Raw genomic sequence first — 20,117 nt, 5'->3', positions numbered from 1 at the left:
ATTCTTGAGAAAAATGGCGGATAATTGCTAAAAAAACATGTTTTTCACGATTTTCTCAAAAATAACTTGACCGATTTTTCTTCAAATTCATACCCTGTATAGTTATTTATCAGCTCTATCAACTGGCATAAGTCTCCTTCCTGGGAAACCAATGGAGGGTACACCCCATCCTTGGGAAATGGACTTAGTAACCTCCTTCTCGTGCATGAGGTAGGTAGGTAGCGCAGTTCATGAAAAGAACACATAGTCGAGATATTTCATCTGTAGAACAACTGTTTTGACGACTTAAAAAAAATGACGACTGAAAAAAAAATAATCGAATTTTACAATTCACACAAAGAAAAAGTACTCTGAAAACAATTATATACACATTTACTGACAGAAGTCTGATCGTAGTTTCAAATATGAGCGAGGAAAGTTGTGTGAGTGTACCACACCAGATTTTCATTCTTTCAAATGACAATAACATGATATTATCATTAATGCTTCAATTATTGAATAATGAACACAAATAATAAAAAGTTTTTTGATCAGCTGTTTTTTTATCACCTTAATTGGTTCCATGTCAGCGGCTGGAAAGGGTACTCTTTCCGGCCTAGGCCAAAAAGAAACCTGTTCTGACGTCAGACGAGAGTCGTCTGCAAACAATGTCTTTCAGATCTATGTAGGGACTGGAAAACAGCTGCTTTCTGTGCAGTGTGGCGAAAAAACTAAAATAAAACAGAGATAAAAAAATATGACTACCATTCAGGTCTCAGAAATTTCAAAAAATAGAATAGAGATTGCTTTATAAAAATATATATAAATTTAGATTATTATTACCATCATTCAGGTCCCAGGGAAAAGAAATACTTTTCCTTAATCCAATCCTCTATTCCCTTCAAATCTACCCTTCGATGAATATCAAATGGTATTATATTAATAAATCTAGAGCTCATATACATCAACTGTCTTTTAACATGCTCAACTTAGAATCTTGAACAACATACTCCAGCGAACTGTCTGGTCTCAAGTTGTAGAATGTTTTATCAATCCTACAGAATTCATCATTATTTTTGACTATATATTTGAAGAGTCTCTTGAAATAGAGTTGCCTTACTGTCAAAACATTGAATTTCATTATCAATTTACATAACTAATACGATATACTTTGTGATTTGATTATTAATTCTACATTGTTGAAAGCCGATCTGGCAACAGAGCAAAGCGAAAGAGAGATAGCACCATCCGCTTTGTTGAATGATAGACAACTATAGCAATACCATTATAACGTGGACCTCACGCTAATTATTGGTTGCAGCCGCTGCTTTGAGGTGGTGAACAGCAGCTACACCTACTACTACCCGGATATATTCGACAGTTACACGACTGACAACGCCTGGGACGTGGTCACAACTTGGGTCCAAGGTCCGAAAGATTTCTTCAAGCGCTTAGAATACGGCGACTTGGCTGAAATGAAAATGTGGAACGATCTGCCCATTCAGATCTTCGACGACTTCGACGACCGAGATGATTTCTGCGACGATGACATCAATCTCAACGGCGAACTGGCACTGGTTTGCGGTGATGAAGGCAATGAGGCGCTGATCGAGGCCCATCTCGAGTGGGAGACCAAATTCAACAGACGATTCGAGGGTCTTGACGAGCTTGAACAGCAGTTGGCGATTCAAAAAATTAAAGATAGCCGTTGGCCAAAAGATCCCAAAAACTGAAAAAAAAACTCCAGAATTACAAGCTTTTTCACGTCACTTAATCCTGGCTTTCATTAGTAGAGTTTAACTTGATGTTTTAGGTGTAAGTTTGAGTGTCTTTTCAAGTTTGAAAATTATCAATTTATTAATACAGTATTTCTCAGTTATCAATGATGATCTAGTGAAGTAGTATCTCAATTCTATCTGGTAATGAACTTCTTCAAATTCCTAGTTTGTATATATTTTTAACTCAAAATTGGACGAAAATCATGACGAAATCATTTTTAGACAATTTCTATCTAAATTTGGGCTGTGAGCCTGTTGTTCCTTTGCATGTATCAATGTTCAAAATAATAGTTACTTGTTTATCTAGAGTGGGAAGTACTGGTTTTTCTCCCTGAGGGAAAAGTTTAAAGCCCAATGCGAAGCCAAGGGCAACAATTTTCCTGGGGGAGAAAATAGTTATTTGTGCAACTAGTGCGCAAAATGACAGTTTGCTGTACCGAAAGAAACGTTTACGCCCGAGCCGTAGGCGAGGGCGGAATGGCTCCTTTAGTGCAGCAGAGGAACTTTGCGCACGTATTTCACATTAAATTTTTCCTACAGTTACCATTGAACATGAAAAGTGGGTAATTATGGGTAAAATTCCCTGAAATCCATCAAATGCTTTTTCTGTGTAGTTTTATTATAAATAAAAACCTTAATTTATTTAAAATTGAATAATGTAATAGTAAATGAATGAAGGCGGCTGTCACTCATGTGATGGCTGTCGCTGTCATCCACTGTTGTCCACTGCCTTAATATTATTATAACGTGCACCACAGTCACTGTTACCAACATAATTTTGATTCTCCTGCACTGGTGCTCCATATAACCTGCTTACTATTTTGCGTTGTCATGCTGCAAATCTGGAGTACACAAAGTATCACTTTGCACACTAGAGCGGAAAAGTGATTCTTTGCGGCCTGCAATCAGTGCAGAAATAGCCACTTTTCAGGGTATCTGTAGGAAAAAACATTTTCCACTCGTGATGTACAAAATTTTTCCTCCACCCATATTTTTATAAAAACTGCAAATAAAATAATTTCTAAAACTTACGTGACCGGTAGAATGTGTTACAACATAACCTGAAAATTAAACAGCTGGCTTGTAATCACGCAGTTCACCGCCGACAGCGCTATGCGCTATCTGTCGGCAAAAGTTGTAACAACAATGGCCAACTCGACTTCAATACTATGATGAAGTTCCCGTTCCAAATTTGATTAGTTAATGAGGAATATCCGTTGGCTGGTATTTTGAATAACATGGAATATGAAAAAAAAATATTCATACATTTTCATAGTAGGCTATACTGATATGAAGTTTGTAATAGTTTCATCATTGAACATATATTTCATAAATTGATCAAATGTCTGGTTGAGGTATTGAATTCAGTGCAATGACTACTCTATATGCTTCATCATCTGAGCTTAGACCTTCTTACCCATTACAAATGTAAGTTTTCAAAATAGAGATGCTTCCAATGTTATTTGAATGGAGTTATTTCTACGCTCTAGGAAGTTTCCTGTTTTTTCCTCCCGAGAACGAAAAAGTGACACTTTAGTATTAGACTATGTTTCAGGGAGTAAAGTAGGCTCTTTAGACAGTGGGTGGAGAAAAATAAATGTTAAATGTTTAAATGAACCTTTCAGATCTTCAGAGCTCCCTTGGCAAGTACTAACTATCTTGTGAACTCTCCCAATGAAAACTTTCATGGTAGAGTACTAGTTTTCAGTGGAGTAGAGTGGGATAGCACCATGGGTGGTACTCTACCACTTGCCTTCCCACACCACCGCATCTCACTCTACTCTACCACTACTATGCTAGTGAAAACAGTCCCGAGCTATTAGAGTAGAGTCGTGCCCGTAGGCTGTCAGGTTTAAGTAGTATTGTTATCTATTAAAAAGTATTGATTTTTCGAAATTTTTAAAAAAATGTTTATTGAAAAGTATTGACATTTGAAGGTTTGTTCTGTTCACTAGACAAAACACTTCACCTCCTATTCTCAATTACTTGACCAAGTAAGTAGAGTAGAGTTATTATGCCAGTTACTCGACCACTAACTCTACTAGTAAAAACCAGGCTTCAATCATCTATAGCCTACTCGTTTCTTCTTCCTCAACGATTTTATTGTCAATCTATACTGAAAAAGTTGCTGAATGAAGCATAGAAATTTTGTTGTAAAGGTGTTCAAGGATGCAATAAAAGTGTTATCTGTCCATAATAATTATTATTGAGGTTTCACTCTCTCTCCTGAACTATTTCATCTATAATTTTGTAATAGAGGGAAAAATTTATTGGCGTTTGTACGTTACATGAGCTTCACGAATGACGGACGCATTATCACGTCTACTAGACTGATTGACTTGCAATTGCGCATATGGATCCTCAATTCATCGAGGATAGGCCTATTTTGAATTTCTCAAGATTCCAGTAGGTCAAGTTCCCAGTTTGTCAAGTTTTCAATGATCCCTTGTGGATCATGGATTACCTGCTAGTCTATGATATAATAAAAGGGAGGATATTGTCTTATGCACGTACCAGATATGGAATAAATGAATGGAGAAAGCATCATCACATCTGATCTACTGAACTGATTAACTTGAAATTTAGCATAAATTATGGATTCTCAATTTATTAAGGATAGTTATAATCCTATTCTAAATTCTTCAAGACATCAGTTGGTTTGGTTTTCAATTATTGGTCCCTTGCAGAGCACGGGTTACATGCTTTTGTGAAGTCCAAATTATAATGGCAGTGTTTGATTAACAATGGTATTGCTATCCTTGTCTAACAATCAACAAAGCGGATAGCGCTATCTCTTTCTCGCTCTTCTCTGTTGCCAGACCGTCTTTTAACAATGTAGTGTTGATAATCAATTAACAAAATATTTCAGATCTACGTAGGGACTGGAAAACAGCTGCTTTCTGTGCAGTGTGGCGAAAATAAATATCGGACTCGACACCCAGAAAAGCATCAGTCGTTCGGTCATGCTATAGTGAGGTCCACGTTATAATGACAGTGAGGAAAGATAGGAGAACAACGTTGCCGAACCTCTGTCTCATCAATGCCTCCTATAGATGGTAGCTGATATACAGGTTTATTGTTGTAATATTAACTATTCATTCTCGTTTCAAATAATCATTTTATCAAGCAAGAAATTACATTTTTCAATAATTTCATAATGAGTCTTCATAATAAAGATAAAATATTTTGTTTGTTAATTACATTTCTACATTGTTGAAATCTGATCTGGCAGAAGAGCAAAGCGAGAAAGAGATAGCGCTATGCGCTTTGTTGAATGATAGACAAGGATAGCAATACCACTGCTAATCAAACACTGCCTTTATGATGTGGGCCCTCACTATAGAGGCCCTTGCCTCTTGGTTCCGTCTTGATACCGGACGTCAGACTGCCAGGTCACTATATTATTATTATATATTCGTATATTTGTATATTCAATCATTCACAAACTTACACACAACTTACAAAAAAGTACCAAAGGCTAAATCGCTGAAAACGGTTCCAATTCTAATCTATACAACATTCCAAATGTTGTTGGGTTATGACGTATTACTTCAAAACTCTCCAATTCACAATTCAAAACAATTCATCACACACAAATCATTTTTAAATTTGAAAAAAAGTTTTAAATTGAATTAAATTAATTACAAATAGTTGTAACTCAAAATTCCAAACTTTGAAAAAACGATTAAACTTTGAAACAAAAAAGACTATTATGATAAAAATTTACATTTTTTTATCTTATTATATTTATCTCTTTATTGATCCATAGAGTGAGTACATTATCAGAATGATAGGGAGAGGAGAAATAAGGTAACCTTGTGCTATTCCTCTCCCAAATTCAGATACTGTTACACATAGTCCGAAATAGGTTAAGTCTTGTTGTTCTTCAATTCACAAAATTTTCAGTCGTTTATCATTTCCACAAAGTAGATTTTCAAATTTAGAAAGAAGGATAGAAGGATATTTCACATTATTTATTCATAAATAATTATTTGAAATCCAACTTCCAACCACCACTACCAGATCGCGCCAATGTTTCCCTCCCAGTTCCCCTTTTCCCCGCTAGATGTCACCGCGCGACCACTTCAAAAAATTCCCCACAAATCACCCCCACCCTTCCCGTTCAATTTTCACCCGAAAATTCGTCCGAATTTTACTCGGAAAACTGTGTCCAAGTAGTTTTAGTTTGAGGGGTGGTTGAAATTTGTAGATATCTGGAGCGGTTGTTAATGGTAGGGGGTGTATGGAAAGGTAGGGAGGGCGTAGTCTTGTGTTGAAGAAGGCCTTCTGAATCAATACGGGCCGCACGCATAGTACTACAGAGTGATTGAAGGGTTGGCCACCAGAGTCGCTGGCATCTCAGTGTGTCAACTTGTGCCTGCTGACTGGAAACCGTTGTCAGATACGTCGCGTTGGTCGTCGCTGGATATTGTCGTTGAACTAGTGACTAGGTGAAATCGACACTGTCTTCTACTCAGCATTTCTCCATCTCTACACATCCACACAAAAAGGTAACCAGCTTGTTCCACTTTCTCGGAGTAGGCTACTCCCTTCTCAATCGATCACATAACCTCGGGGGCTGTGACTGTAATAATTGTTAACCTACCTCAAACTCATAAATAAGCAATGCCTTATGAATATCTTATCCACGGAGCGCAATACTTGGACCAACTTGTTACACAAGCTCAATAATTTTTTTCATAAACTAGAATTATAGTACCATTTGAAATTAATGATATAATATGTGAATATTTCTTATTTCAGTTACATTAATGTGGAATATTTCTTCAATGTTTAGTTTTGAAGCATCTAAATTTGAAAATCTACGTTGTGAAAATACTTGAGGTCTGAAAAGTGTGTCAATTGAAGAACTACGAGACTTAACCTATTTCGGACTATGTGTTAGTCAAATTTGGGAGAGGAATAGCACAAGGTTACCTTTTTTCTCTCTCTATAATTTGGATGATGTACTCATTGTTCAAATGGATAAAAGGATGAATAGATTGAAAATCAAATACAAATTATAACAACTTGTTTCAGTGTTCATACCATTGTCAAGTTATGAATAATAGAAAGTAGTCATGAATTTTTTATTCATTTCAATAATTTTTTTTTATAAGTTCACAAAATTGTCATTCCTGTACTTGACAAGATTAAATCCCATTTTTGTAGTTTATACTATGTTATGCTTATGTAGAGAAGACTTGACTTATTTTCATGAGTCAATTAATTTGGAAACTCACTTTTTAAAAATAATCAGGGACTGAAATTTTTTTGAAGTGGACAAATATGACTATTTCGGACTATGTGTAACAATATTTAAATTTGGTAGATGAATTTTTCTCTCCCTATCATTTCCATGATGTACTTATTGTATCAATCGATAAAGAATAAAGAATAAGGTTGGTGGGATACCGTACTAGAGTATTGTATAGATAAGAATAGAAATCCAACTACCCTTTTTAAAATAGTTCAATCACAACATGTTTTGGCTACATGATGTCATATTTACTGTATATTGAAAAGTAGATTTAACAAAATAAGACATTTTGAAGTACTATACCTGGTGGATGAAGAATTAAATTATTTTTCTGTTATTGATATTCAAGCATAGAGGAGACTCGAGTTTTGCTCATGAATTGTTGAAATTGTCAGATTGTTATTTTATGCCATGTGTAGTGAAAACATTGAACACAGTTAGAGAAGACTTTGAAATAGTGAAAATGTCTGGAGGAACCATTTTAGACACATTCAGAGGATACTCGGACATTGTTTTCTCTGTGAAAATTCGAACAGGTTTCGTGAAAATTCATTGCATGAATTGGTGAAATTATGAGATACTGTACTAATCTATTGTATCTGGTAGATGAAGGGTTTAAACCCAATTTATGGTAGTTGTTTTCATGTTATCTAAATTTGAGAGAGCAATATTTGAAGATACCTTAGTTTTCCTCTCTCGATCTGTGCTTATTTGTGGGAAAGAACGAATAAATGAATAGAGAAAACTTGATATCTGTTTATAAATTGTTGAAATTGTCAGATAATACATCATACCTGGGAGGAGAAGAGTTTTAAGCCAATTTTTTGAAGCTATGATGTAATGTGTAGAAAAAACTAAATTTTTGTTCATGAATTCTCAAAATTGTCAATGCAGAGCACATAATGTATTATAACTGAAACTGGGTTGAAGCCCAAAGAATGAAATACACGAATCACTTTTGAATTCAAAAAGTTATGCTTATTTTTGGCGATGTTGGAAAGTGTAGAAAGCAATAATTTTGATCCTTCATATGAGACCCAGCGGCTGTATTCACTATTTCCTGTACCTATTATACCCTTATAAATGAGATTCCTGTACCTAAGATGATAATTCACTTTTTGTGTAGTTGAGAAGTTTATATTGTGGTAATTATTCATATTGAATGGAAAAGACTAAGAACTTGTCAGAAACCACTGATTTATTGATACTTAGAAAGACCGATTCCGGTGATAACACCATTGTCAATCTCTGATAATTTTAATTTATCAGAGATTGATATTGATTGAATGGAAAAGACTAAGAAATTGTCAAAAACCACTGATTTATTGATACTTAGAAAGACCGATTTCGGTGGTAACACCATTGTCAATCTCAGATAAATTGAGATTATCAGAGATTGACAATGATGTAATAACCGAAACGGGTCTGTCTAAGTATCAATGAATCTGTGGGTTTTGACAATTTCTTAGTGTTTTCCATTCAAGATGATAATTGATCACACTTGAATTGAAAAACACTTGAAATATGTAGTGATATATACATATTTATCACTATATATGTACATAAATAATTTACTTGATGAATGAAATATGCTTATTTCAAACAAGAATAAACAATTAGCATCACAACAGATATACCGGTATTATCTTCCATCTGAAATATGTAGTGATATACATATATATATATATAATATATATATATATATATATATATATATATGTACATATATAGTGATAAATATGTATATATCACTACATATTTTAGATGGAAGAAATAATTACTAACTTCTCTCTGCAACTATCCACTATAGAAGACTGAGATTCGGCAATGCTGTTCTGCTATCTTTCTGCTCTGCCATTAAAACGTGGACCTCACCATAAACAAGTTCTAAACAACTTGAACAGCTCGATTCAGAAATCAGAATCAGTGACTTGATCAAATTTGCTCGGAACAAATTCGAGGGATACTCAGCCTCATCAATCTCATTCACTTGGCCAAATTTGTTCTGCTTCGAATAAATCAAACAGAATCTTGAGCAGGGTAATCTATATAAATAAATACAGTCAGATTGACTTCAAGCTGTTAGCTGTTATCCTATGGATGACATTGATGCTTCTCATTGAAAAGTTTCCCAGATGCCAGCTTTAAAGCGGATGTCTTTATATAGTGAGGACCACGTTATAATGGCAGTGGAGAACGATAGGAGAAAAATGTTTCCAAACCTCTGTCTTGTCAATGCCTTCTAAAGACGGTAGCTGATAAGGTTTACTGATATGATATTAACTGTCCATTCTCGTTTGAAATAAAATAATTTATTTTATTAAGTGAGAAATCATATTTACCAATAATTTCATAATAAATTTTCATAATTCAGATGGGATATTTTGTTAACCAATTATCAATTCTACATTGTTGAAATACGATCTGGCAACAGAGCAAAGCGAGAGAGAAATAGCGTTATCCGTTTTGTTGAATAATAGACAAGGATAGCAATACCATTGCTTATCAACACTGTCATTAAAACGTGGACCTCACTGTACATGAATCTGATCGAATAATGTTCCTTTGAATAATTCTATTGGAGAGAAATCAATAATTCACTCGCTGATTTGTTCCAATGTATACAGACCACTCGAAACTGATTGATTCCGAGGATGGCAAATTCAATTTGAGAAATAAAATGTTGAAGTCGACTGAAAATGGTTTGATGTATTGAGAATCTCTTTTTATTGACAAACGAGATACGATCTCTACTCATGTGGGGTTGGAACTGCACTCGTATTTAAAGAGAGGGAGAGAGAGAGAGAGTGAAAGAGAGAGTCATTCAACCGATGCCAACAGTTTAAAGTGAATACTTACTACATAGATTGAGATTAGCTCAGATACAGACCGCAAAATTGAGGCTCATTCATGCTCTGTTGCCGGTTTAAAGTTTTGCGGAAATACGTGCTACGTTAGTTTATTCATCTTCCTCTCTCTCTCTAACTCTCTCTCTCTCTCTTCCAAATCACTTTCCCCCATTCTCACTGTATTTCTATCTCTCTCTCACTCTCTCTGTCCTTCTACTGAAACTTTATAACCCTGATCTACTTTCAGCCTACTTCATTTTATTAATCAATTATTTGATCTTATATACCTATATAATTATTTTACTTTATCAATTTTCTGTTTTTTTCTCTCAAATATTCATATTGATTAAAACTTTTACAATATTTCCATTAATAAATAAATCCTCAGTTTAAATAATGAAATTAACGTTTTGGTAGAGAGTTAGTGGGGAGGATATTTTTAATATTCTTTCCGAAGAATGGACATTGATATGTCCAAAGCTCCGCCAATTTATGTAGATGCATTGCATAACAATATAATTTTTATCTATAGTTATTATATTACAAATTGCTTTTTCATATCATATACAGTTCAATAATTATTTTCTTAGTCTATATTATGTAAATTCATCTATAATTTTGCTGTATTGTAAGCTATTGTATATAAGTGTATAAGCCAGGATATATTGTAATCTACATAAATAAAGTACTCAATCAATCAATCAATCAATCCTTTCCCCAAATCACTTCATAACATACATGAATAAAGAATTCTAATCTAATCTAACTCCAATCTAATAACTCTCTCTCACTCTTTTCCCAAATCACTCTCCCTCTCTCTCCCTTTGAAATTCTCTCTATCTTTCTCACTCTCTCTCAATCTATTCTTTCATTACTCTCTCTCTCTCTCTAGAGTTCTAGTTCTCTCTCTTTCTCCCTCTCTCTTTAACTCGTGTATGATGTGCACTCGTTATGCTGTTTTGAAATGAGAAGAGACAGTTTTTAATTAATTAGATCACCAATGATGAGTCTCAAGTTGAACTGTGTGGTCAAAACGTAGTTGAGTATCAGGAAATATCGGTTAAATAGAGCTCTAGAGAAAATATATCATAAGAAGATATCCCATGGTACAGGTTTTCATGTTCAAAATTTCATGCCGATTTTTTGTCAACTCAAGCTGATAACAGTCGACTACTGTCTATTATTACTGTTCTGGCTTGGTAGGCCTAAACGTGTAAGAACGGTACAGTATGAGAGACTAACAGCGTCACATAGCTTCACAAAAAATAAGTATTAGGACCAATCCCATCTGATGGCTTAGGTAGTTCTTGTTACAAATTTCAAGCCTATTTTTTGTCAACTCAAGCTGATAACGGTCTATTATTACTGTTTTGGCCGGATTTTGTGTAGGAACGGTACAGTATGAGAGACTAACAGCGTCACATAGCTTCAACAAAAATCTGGTGAGGCGCACTCACACAACTTTCCTTGCCGTTATGAAAATTTATCACCTGACGCTAGTGTACTCGCGCATCTCAACTCTACTATTCAATGATCCAAACCAGCTGGTGACAGGACAATAACGCTGGAGACACATGGAGTCTGCTATCTCTTCATAGTGAATGATTCAATAGAATCAACATTTGCCAACAGTTTGCAATATTGAAATAATAACATTTTCTCGAATTTCGAGCTTATTTTGAATTTTAGGTGAAAATGTTATTGAACATAAATTGTAGAGATTTTCATGCTTAATCCTTTCCACTTGAAATTTTTGGTTTGAATTGTATCTGAAGCCTGATAATTGGGACTCTAAAATCAAACTTTGCATAGATGTTGTGAAGCTCCTGGAATTTTTACAGATATGTGACTTGTGGCAGTTGATAGAGCTTATCAATGACTATTTCAGGTATAAATTTGATCAAAATCGTTGGAGTCGTTTTCGAGAAAATCGCGAAAAACCCTGTTTTTGACAACATTTTCGCCATTTTAGCAGCCATCTTGAATTGGATTTGTTCGAAATTGTTCGTGTCGGATCCTTATAGGGAAAGGACCCCAAGTTCCAAATTTCAAGTCATTCCATTAATTGGGAGATGATATATCGTGTACACAGACGCACATACACTCATACATACACACACACACACACACACACACACACACACACACACACCACACACACACACACATACATACATACAGACCAATACCCAAAAACCACTTTTTTGGACTCAGGGGACCTTGAAACAAATAGAATTTTAGAAATTTGGATACCTTAATTTTTTCGGAAAGCAATACTTTCCTTACCTATGGTAATAGGGCAAGGAAAGTAAAAATAGCTACTAGGACTATTTGCTTGAGTTGACAATGGAATTTGGGAGGAACATAGACGCCCTATACCATAGGATATCATTATTATTATTATATCTTTTCTCTATGGTATCACAATAGATGTTACAGTATTGGCACACATGATACAGTATCAATAAAATATGATATAGTATCATCTCAAGTTGATACAAAACTTCCAAACTAAATGAATTCTACAAACCTTTGAATATCTTCTTATGCTATCTATTTTCTATAGTACAGTATCACCATAAATGATACAGTATCATTAAAATATGATATAATATCATCTCAACTTGACACAAATCTTACAAACTAAATGAATTCTCCAAACTTTTGAATATCTTTTCATGCTATCTATTTTCTATAGTATCACCATAAATGATACAGTATCACGACACATGATACAGAATCATCAAAATATGATACATTATCATCTCAAATTGATACAAAACTTCCAAACTAAATGAGTTCTACAAACCTTGGGATATCTTCTTATGCTATCCATACTCTATAGTATCACCATCAATGATACAGTATCACGACACATGATACAGTACCGTATCATCAAAATATGATACATTATCATCTTAAATTGATAAGAAACTTCCAAACTAAATGAGTTCTACAAACCTTGGGATATCTTCTTATGCTATCTATTCTCTATAGTATCACCATTAATGATACAGTATCATCAAAATATGATACATTATCACCTCAAATTGATACAAAACTTCCAAACTAAATGAGTTCTACAAACCTTGGGATATCTTCTTATGCTATCTATTCTCTATAGTATCACCATTAATGATACAGTATCACGACACATGATACAGTATCATCAAAATATGATACATTATCATCTCAAATTGATACAAAACTTCTAAACTAAATGAGTTCTACAAACCTTGGGATATCTTCTTATGCTATCTATTCTCTACACATGATACAGTATCATTAAAAAAAGATACATTATCATCTCAAATTGATACAAAACTTCCAAACTAAATGAGTTCTACAAACCTTGGGATATCTTCTTATGCTATCTATTTTCTATAGTATCACCATTAATGATACAGTATCATTAAAATATGATACATTATCATCTCAAATTGATACAAAACTTCCAAACTAAATGGGTTCTACAAACCTTGGGATATCTTCTCATGCTATCTATTGTGTATGCTATGGTCTAGCGTTTTTTTGAACTGTCAGCATGAAAATCGTATAGAACCAGTGAGAATAGAATGTAATTTTATACTCTTACTTCTTACATTCTAACCTAACCTAACCTAACCTAACCAAACCTAACCTAACCTAACCTAGAACACATCGAGGATTTTCGTTCAACCAACGCTGCAAGTTGGGAGTTTCAAGTTTAGCCCTACCTACTCCACGTAGGCCTACCCGGATATTTAATTGAATTTGGTAGCTGATTCCAGCTGTTTTTGAAAGCATCAGCACAATGTGTACGGTTTGTATTGGGAATGGCAGGACAGGATAGGACAAGAAAGGGAAGGATAGGACAAGACAGGACAAGAAAGGACAGGCGATGGGAGACAGAATGGATGGTGCGGAAAACTGTAAATTGACAGAGCAAAGCCAAGCCTACTGCACTGGAAATGACAGTGAAGGATTGCTGTCCTCTCACAGGCAGGAGGGCGTCTAAAACACAGGTTGACGAAAACTAGGTGGTGTCTTTCTCGTTTCTTCTTCTTCTTCTTCTTCTTCTTCCTCCTCCTGCTTCTTGTTCTTTTTCTTCTTCTTCTTCTTCTTCTCCTTCTTCTTCTCCTTCTTCTTCTCCTTCTTCTCCTTCTTCTTATTTTTTTCTTCTTTCTCTTCTCTTCCCTGCTTCTTTTTCTTCTTATTCTTTTTCTTCTTCTTCTCCTTCTTCTTCTCCTTCTTCTTCTCCTTCTTCTTCTCCTTCTTCTCCTTCTTCTTATTTCTTTCTTCTTTCTCTTCTCTTCCCTGCTTCTTTTTCTTCTACATCTTCTTCTTCTTCATCCTCACAGCTGTACCGTCAACCCACTTTTGTCGTATTGAAGACTAGGAACCAATCACAAGCGAGTTCTGAATTATTGAACTTCCTCTTCCTCACTCACTCTCTCTCAGACTCCGCCCACTCTCTCTCTCCTGATTGGTGGACAGTTTGACAAACATTATTCAACTCCAAATTTCGCCACCAGATGGCAGCTGTTACTGGGTGCAGAATTATTGTTGATCATTTAATATCATTAATTCTAAATATCTTCTTTTTTTCCTTCTTCTTCTTTTTCCTCCATCACCTTCTCCCTGTTCTTGTTGTTGTTCTTCTTCTTTTTCTCCTTCTTTCTCTTATCTTCTTTGTCTTTCACAAATTCCATATCCTCCAATTTCTCACTGAATAGAAATAGAATAGAATAGAAATAATGCTTTAATCTTCAAATTTACAACATACAATGAATGAGAAAACACACATTTATACGGCTTGATTAAACAATCGTCAGCCGGAAAGTCGGTAAAACCCAATAATACTATTATTACATAAATCAAAGCTATGCAGAATGTTCTTTTAAATAGTGAAACAAAAACAGAAAAAAACAACCTTAGGAACAAAAATAAATCAATAATCATGTGTTTCTATTGTCTTCTTCTCTCTCCCTTCTTATGATGTTTTAGGGCCGGTTTCCGATCTCGGGATTTAGGTAAGCTCCATACTTTAAACAGCTGTAGTCAGAAAATTGGCTTTCCGAAACGGTGCTTAGTCTTGTCGAAGTTTAAATTGAATTTCGAAAGACTAGAAAATGAAACACAAACTAAAATAGAGAGAAAATTGTGTAAAATAGTGTTTCAGCTATTTTGAGTTATCTAGAAATGTTTCATTTTGTCAAGGGTGAACATTTCCAAATAATTATGGGGATGAGAAAATAAAGATAGAAGGCATTGACAAGACAGAGGATCTGCAACGTTGTTTTCCTATATTCTTCCACTGCAATTATAACGTGGACATCACTATAGCACTTATTTGAATTTGAATTTACCGCTCGCATATGTTGATAATGGCGGCTTACAAATCCATCGTCCAATGGGAGCGCCACATCCATTAGCGGCTCAGGATTGGACAGCCAAATGCACCAATGAGAGACCACGGCTGCTCTAAGCAGCTTTACTCTGTCTAGATAATGTTAGCGGGAGTAGGTGTTAATTCACTTTAAACTTTCAGCATGTGTTTTATTGGGAGCAATGATTCAATTCACAGGGAATTCTGACAGAATTATTATATCCTCTCATAGCTTTTAAGGTTTCAAGCTGAGTAGATTTTTTTTACCATAGAGAAAAACTAGCATAAGTAGATAAGTAGATATTGGAGGTCGTTGATGCTCCAAATTTTCCAGATTCGGCTTTAGTACTAAACTATAGCATAGAGAAAAGAAAGCAGAAAAAGATATTTCATGACATAGTTCGTCTATGTTCCGAACTTCAAGCTGAAATTTAATCAATTTACCAAAGAATTTTCATTAATAAGAGCCGCCTCAAAGTATCAAAACACAGAGTATTTTGGAGAATTCAGTTTATTTTCCTCACCTGAAATTATCCCTCTCTCTTACACACATTTTCTCTCTCTCTCTCTCTCTCTCTTCATCTCTCTCTATATATATATACAACCATGCACCAAATTCCACCATTTCACAAAAGAAAAACAGAGGAAAAGAAACTCTGGAACAACGAATTCCTTGCCGAGCCGGAGTCTGTGAAGAGGCTGCAATGAGTTTTGACATGTGATGGCGTAATTTGAAACAGTGCATCTGCCCTGAAAAACACAGTCTTTGTTGGGGCGAAACAGCCCGAGGCCTTCAAAAATACACTGCAATGAGAGTACTCAAAAGAGAGAGATGAAGTGTAAATAAGAGTGAAAGTGCGGAAGAGAGAGGGAGTGAGATAGAGTGATAGAGAGAGAGGTAGAAGTGGGAGGGAGAGAGAAAGAACAACCAAGAGTACCGAGGTTTGATGAAAGTACTAGAGAAGAGACTGAAGTAATAGTATTGTACTTGTAGAGAGAGAGAGAGAGAGAGTGTGAGTGAGAGAATCAGAGGAGAGAAGGGTGAGATATAGTAAGAGAGAAAATCGTTGGAATACAAAAGAAAAGACTGAAAGTAATAGCATTGTATTTGTAGCGAGATATCGAGAGAGATTAGATCAGATTAGATTTCTTTATGTTACAATAATTACTGGTTACTGGCTTATACACTAATGTGCATTAAACGACGGTATTCAACGAATTTCACAAAGTATAAAAAATTAATCAATTAGAATAAAGATTGAATGCAATTAGAATAACAATAATATAATAATGTGATGTAACTTCATATATCGGCGGTGTTTCAACAAATAATTATTGTCGATTCTCTAAGAAGGATATGAAAATATATTCTTTCCATTAACACACGACCAGGCGTGAGAGAGAGAAGTTCAGAAAGAGAGAGAGTGAATCAGAGGGGAGAAGTGAGAGATATAGTAAGAGGGAGGATTGCAAAAAAATACTAGAGAAAAGACTGAAAGTAATAGAATTGTATTTGTAGGAAGATATCGAGAGAGAGAGAGAGAGAGTGAGTGAGAGAGTGAGTGAGAGGGAATGAAAAGAGGCAGAAAATTGGCGTAAGTGGGAATCTATAGTGGGGAAGTGGATTGATGAAAATACTAGAGGAAAAACTAACAGTAATGGCACTGTACTTATGGAGGGATGGGATTAGATAAGTTTAGAGTTCTTCATCTAGGTATCATCTATGTACAGTATTACTGGCTTATACACTAAAAAATCTGGTGTGGCGCACTCACACAACTTTCCTTGCTCATTGAACTGTGAGCCTCATTCTTAAACAAGAATAATTTAGAGGAATAACATAATGACGATTGCTGGCGGCAACATATTTGAAACTACGATCAGACTACTGTATATGTTGTGTATATATAATTGTTTCCAGAGTACATTTTCCTTTGTGTAAATTGTGAAATTCGATGATTTTTTTAAAAGTCGTCAAAAGAGCTGTTCTACAAATGAAAATCTCGACTATGACTGTGTTCTTTTTATAAACTGCTCTACCTACCTACCTCATGCACGAGAAGGAGTTTACATAGTCCATTTCCCAAGGATGAGGTGGACCCCATTAGTTTCCAAGGAAAAAGACTTTTGCCAGTTGATAGAGCTGATAAATAACTATACAGGGATGAATTTGAAATAAATCAGTCAAGTCATTTTTGAGAAAATCGTGAAAAACATGGTTTTTTAGTAACCATCCGCCATTTTTCTCAAGAATATTACGGAGCTCCTGCAATTTTCCCAGAAATGAGACTCATGTCAGTTGATAGGGCTTATAAGTAGCTATCATAGTATAAATTTGAAGAGAATCGTTAGAGCCGTTTTCGAGAAAACCGTGAGAAACATGGTTTTTTAGTAATTATCCGTCATTTTTTCCGTCATCTTGAATTGAATTTCATTGAATTTCTTATTGTCGGGTCCTAATGGTATAAGGACCTTAAGTTTAAAATATCAATTCAATCGGTTAATTAGGAATGTAGTTATCGTGTTCACAGACATACACACATACACACACACACACACACACACACACACCACACACACACACACACACACACACACACTCACACACACACACACAAACACCCAAAAATCATGTTTTTGGACTCAGGGCACCTTGAAACGTATAGGAAACTTGAAATTGGGGTAGCTCTATTTTTTTTGGAAAGCAATACTTTCTTTACCTATGGTAGTAGGGCAAGGAAAGTAGAAAGGAAATTTGTATAGATTTTGTTGGTGGCGAATCCCATGCGGGAAGGTCCCACCTCGCCTGAATTTTTAATTTAAGCCGTCAATGGACCTTACGACTGTCCTCGACCAATTGAATAACGTGCCCATTCGAAAACACGGGAATGATCTGGTTTATACACTGATTTACATCAGTATAGCTAATTATTAAAAAAAAAAATGCACAAAGTATGGGATATAAATTGATGAGAAAAGAGATGCTGTTTGAATCACGATGATATAATATTGTGATGTAACTTCATAAATCGGCGGTGTTTCAAAAAATAATGATTATTTTTGGTCGATGCTCTGAAAAAGGATATATATATATATATATATATATACTAGCTTATACACTTATATACAATAGCTTACAATACAGCAAGATTAAAGATTAATTTGCATAATATAGACAAAAAATATATATTCAACTGTATACGATATGAAAAAGAAATTTGGAATAATTGGATAATATTGTTATGCATCTACATAAATTGGCGGAGCTTTGGATATATCAATGTCCATTCTTCGGAAAGAATATTAAAAAGATCCTTCCCACTAACTCTCTACCAAAACGTTAATTTCATCGAATCAACTGAGGATTTATGAGTCTATGGATTCATGATCTAGAGTGAGAGAGAGAGTGAGTGAGAGTGGGTGAGAGAGAGAATGTGTGTGTGTGTGTGTGTGAGAGAGATAGTGTGGGAGAGTGAGGGATGTGAGAGTGAATCTCGACAATATAGACGACAGAAACTAATAGAATGATTGATTGATTGATTGATTGATTGATTGATTGAGTACTTTATTTATGTAGATTACAATATATACTGGCTTATACACTTATATACAATAGCTTACAATACAGCAGAATTATAGATGAATTTACATAATATAGACTAAGAAAATAATTATTGAACTGTGTATGATATGAAAAAGCAATTTGTAATATAATAACTATAGAAAATAATCATATTGTTATGCATCTACATAAATGAGAGAGAATGAGAGAGAATTCAAGGATTGAGAGAGAGTGAGATGCTAAAAGAACTGTTGTAATAATGAAAGTACGTAAGGCTAGAGTACCGAGACTCCACTGAAGCAGCACACAAAACTTCTGCAGTTCTTCATTTGCAAGATTTCCGACTGGTACGTACATGTACGTATTACGCACGTGCGTAAGTACGCATGTAATGACGTACTTGTCAAAATAAGATGTGACCCTACATATTTATTTCAAGCCACATGCAATGACCGAGTACTCTGTATCTTCGTATATATTTTTTAGAACAGTTTCATCCTTTACAAACATTACTATGGTGAGGTCCACGTTATACTGACAGTATTTGATTAGCAATGGTATTGCTATCCTTTTCTATCATTCAACCAAGCGGATAGCACCATCTCTTCCTCGCTTTTCTCTGTTGCTAGATTGTCTTCTAACAATGTAGAATTGATAATAATTTAACAAAATATTTCATCGTAATTGGGAGATTATTAAAAAATATATTTTCTTGCTTAATAAAATACAAGTTATTATTTTAAACGAGAATGGACAGTTAATGTCGAATGAATCATCTGCTACCGTATACAGAGGGCATTGACAAGACAGAGGATCGGCAACGTTGTTCTTCTATCTTTCTCCACTGCCATTATAACGTGGACCTCACTGTGGTATTTGTTTTTGGTGAAGCTAAGTGACGCTGGTAGTCTCTCATACTGTGCCGCTCTCACACTCTCACCCGGTCAAAACAGTAGTAATAATATATACAGTATTAGACAGTAATCGGCTTGAGTTAACAAAAAATTGGCTTGAAATTTGGAACATAAACAACCTATATCATGGGATATCTTCTTATGCTACCTTTTCCTGTTTAGTACAGTCCAGAATTCGAAGTACTATGATAGAAAATATTCTTCAGAATACCTCAAAATAAAATTGGGTTCACGTTATAATGGCAGTGAGGGATATAATAGGAGATAAATAGGAGAACAGCGTTGTCAATTCTCTGCCTTGCCACTACCTTCTATAGAGAATAGCTGATACCGGTTTATCTGATGTAATATTAACTGTTCATTCTCGTTTCGAAAGATCAATTATCTTTTATTGAGCAATTTCATGA

The 20,117-nt window shown here is 34.9% G+C and overlaps 1 protein-coding gene across 1 annotated transcript in view; it reads left to right on the top strand.

Moving 5' to 3' along the window:
- Nucleotides 1-3,971, top strand: part of LOC111058678 (acetylcholinesterase) — a 37,663-nt gene extending 33,692 nt beyond the window's left edge. Inside the window, exon 10 of the mRNA XM_039419821.1 lies at nucleotides 1,301-3,971. Within this exon, the coding sequence (XP_039275755.1) occupies nucleotides 1,301-1,712 (412 nt within the window). The 3' untranslated portion in view covers nucleotides 1,713-3,971. The remainder of the gene's footprint in view (nucleotides 1-1,300) is intronic.
- The last annotated feature ends 16,146 nt before the right edge of the window (nucleotides 3,972-20,117 follow it).

This window comes from Nilaparvata lugens, chromosome 1, assembly GCF_014356525.2.
Source record: "Nilaparvata lugens isolate BPH chromosome 1, ASM1435652v1, whole genome shotgun sequence".
NCBI lineage: Eukaryota > Metazoa > Arthropoda > Insecta > Hemiptera > Delphacidae > Nilaparvata > Nilaparvata lugens.
The sequence above is the reverse complement of the archived record's forward strand: the minus strand, read 5'-3'. Positions and strand labels throughout refer to the sequence as shown.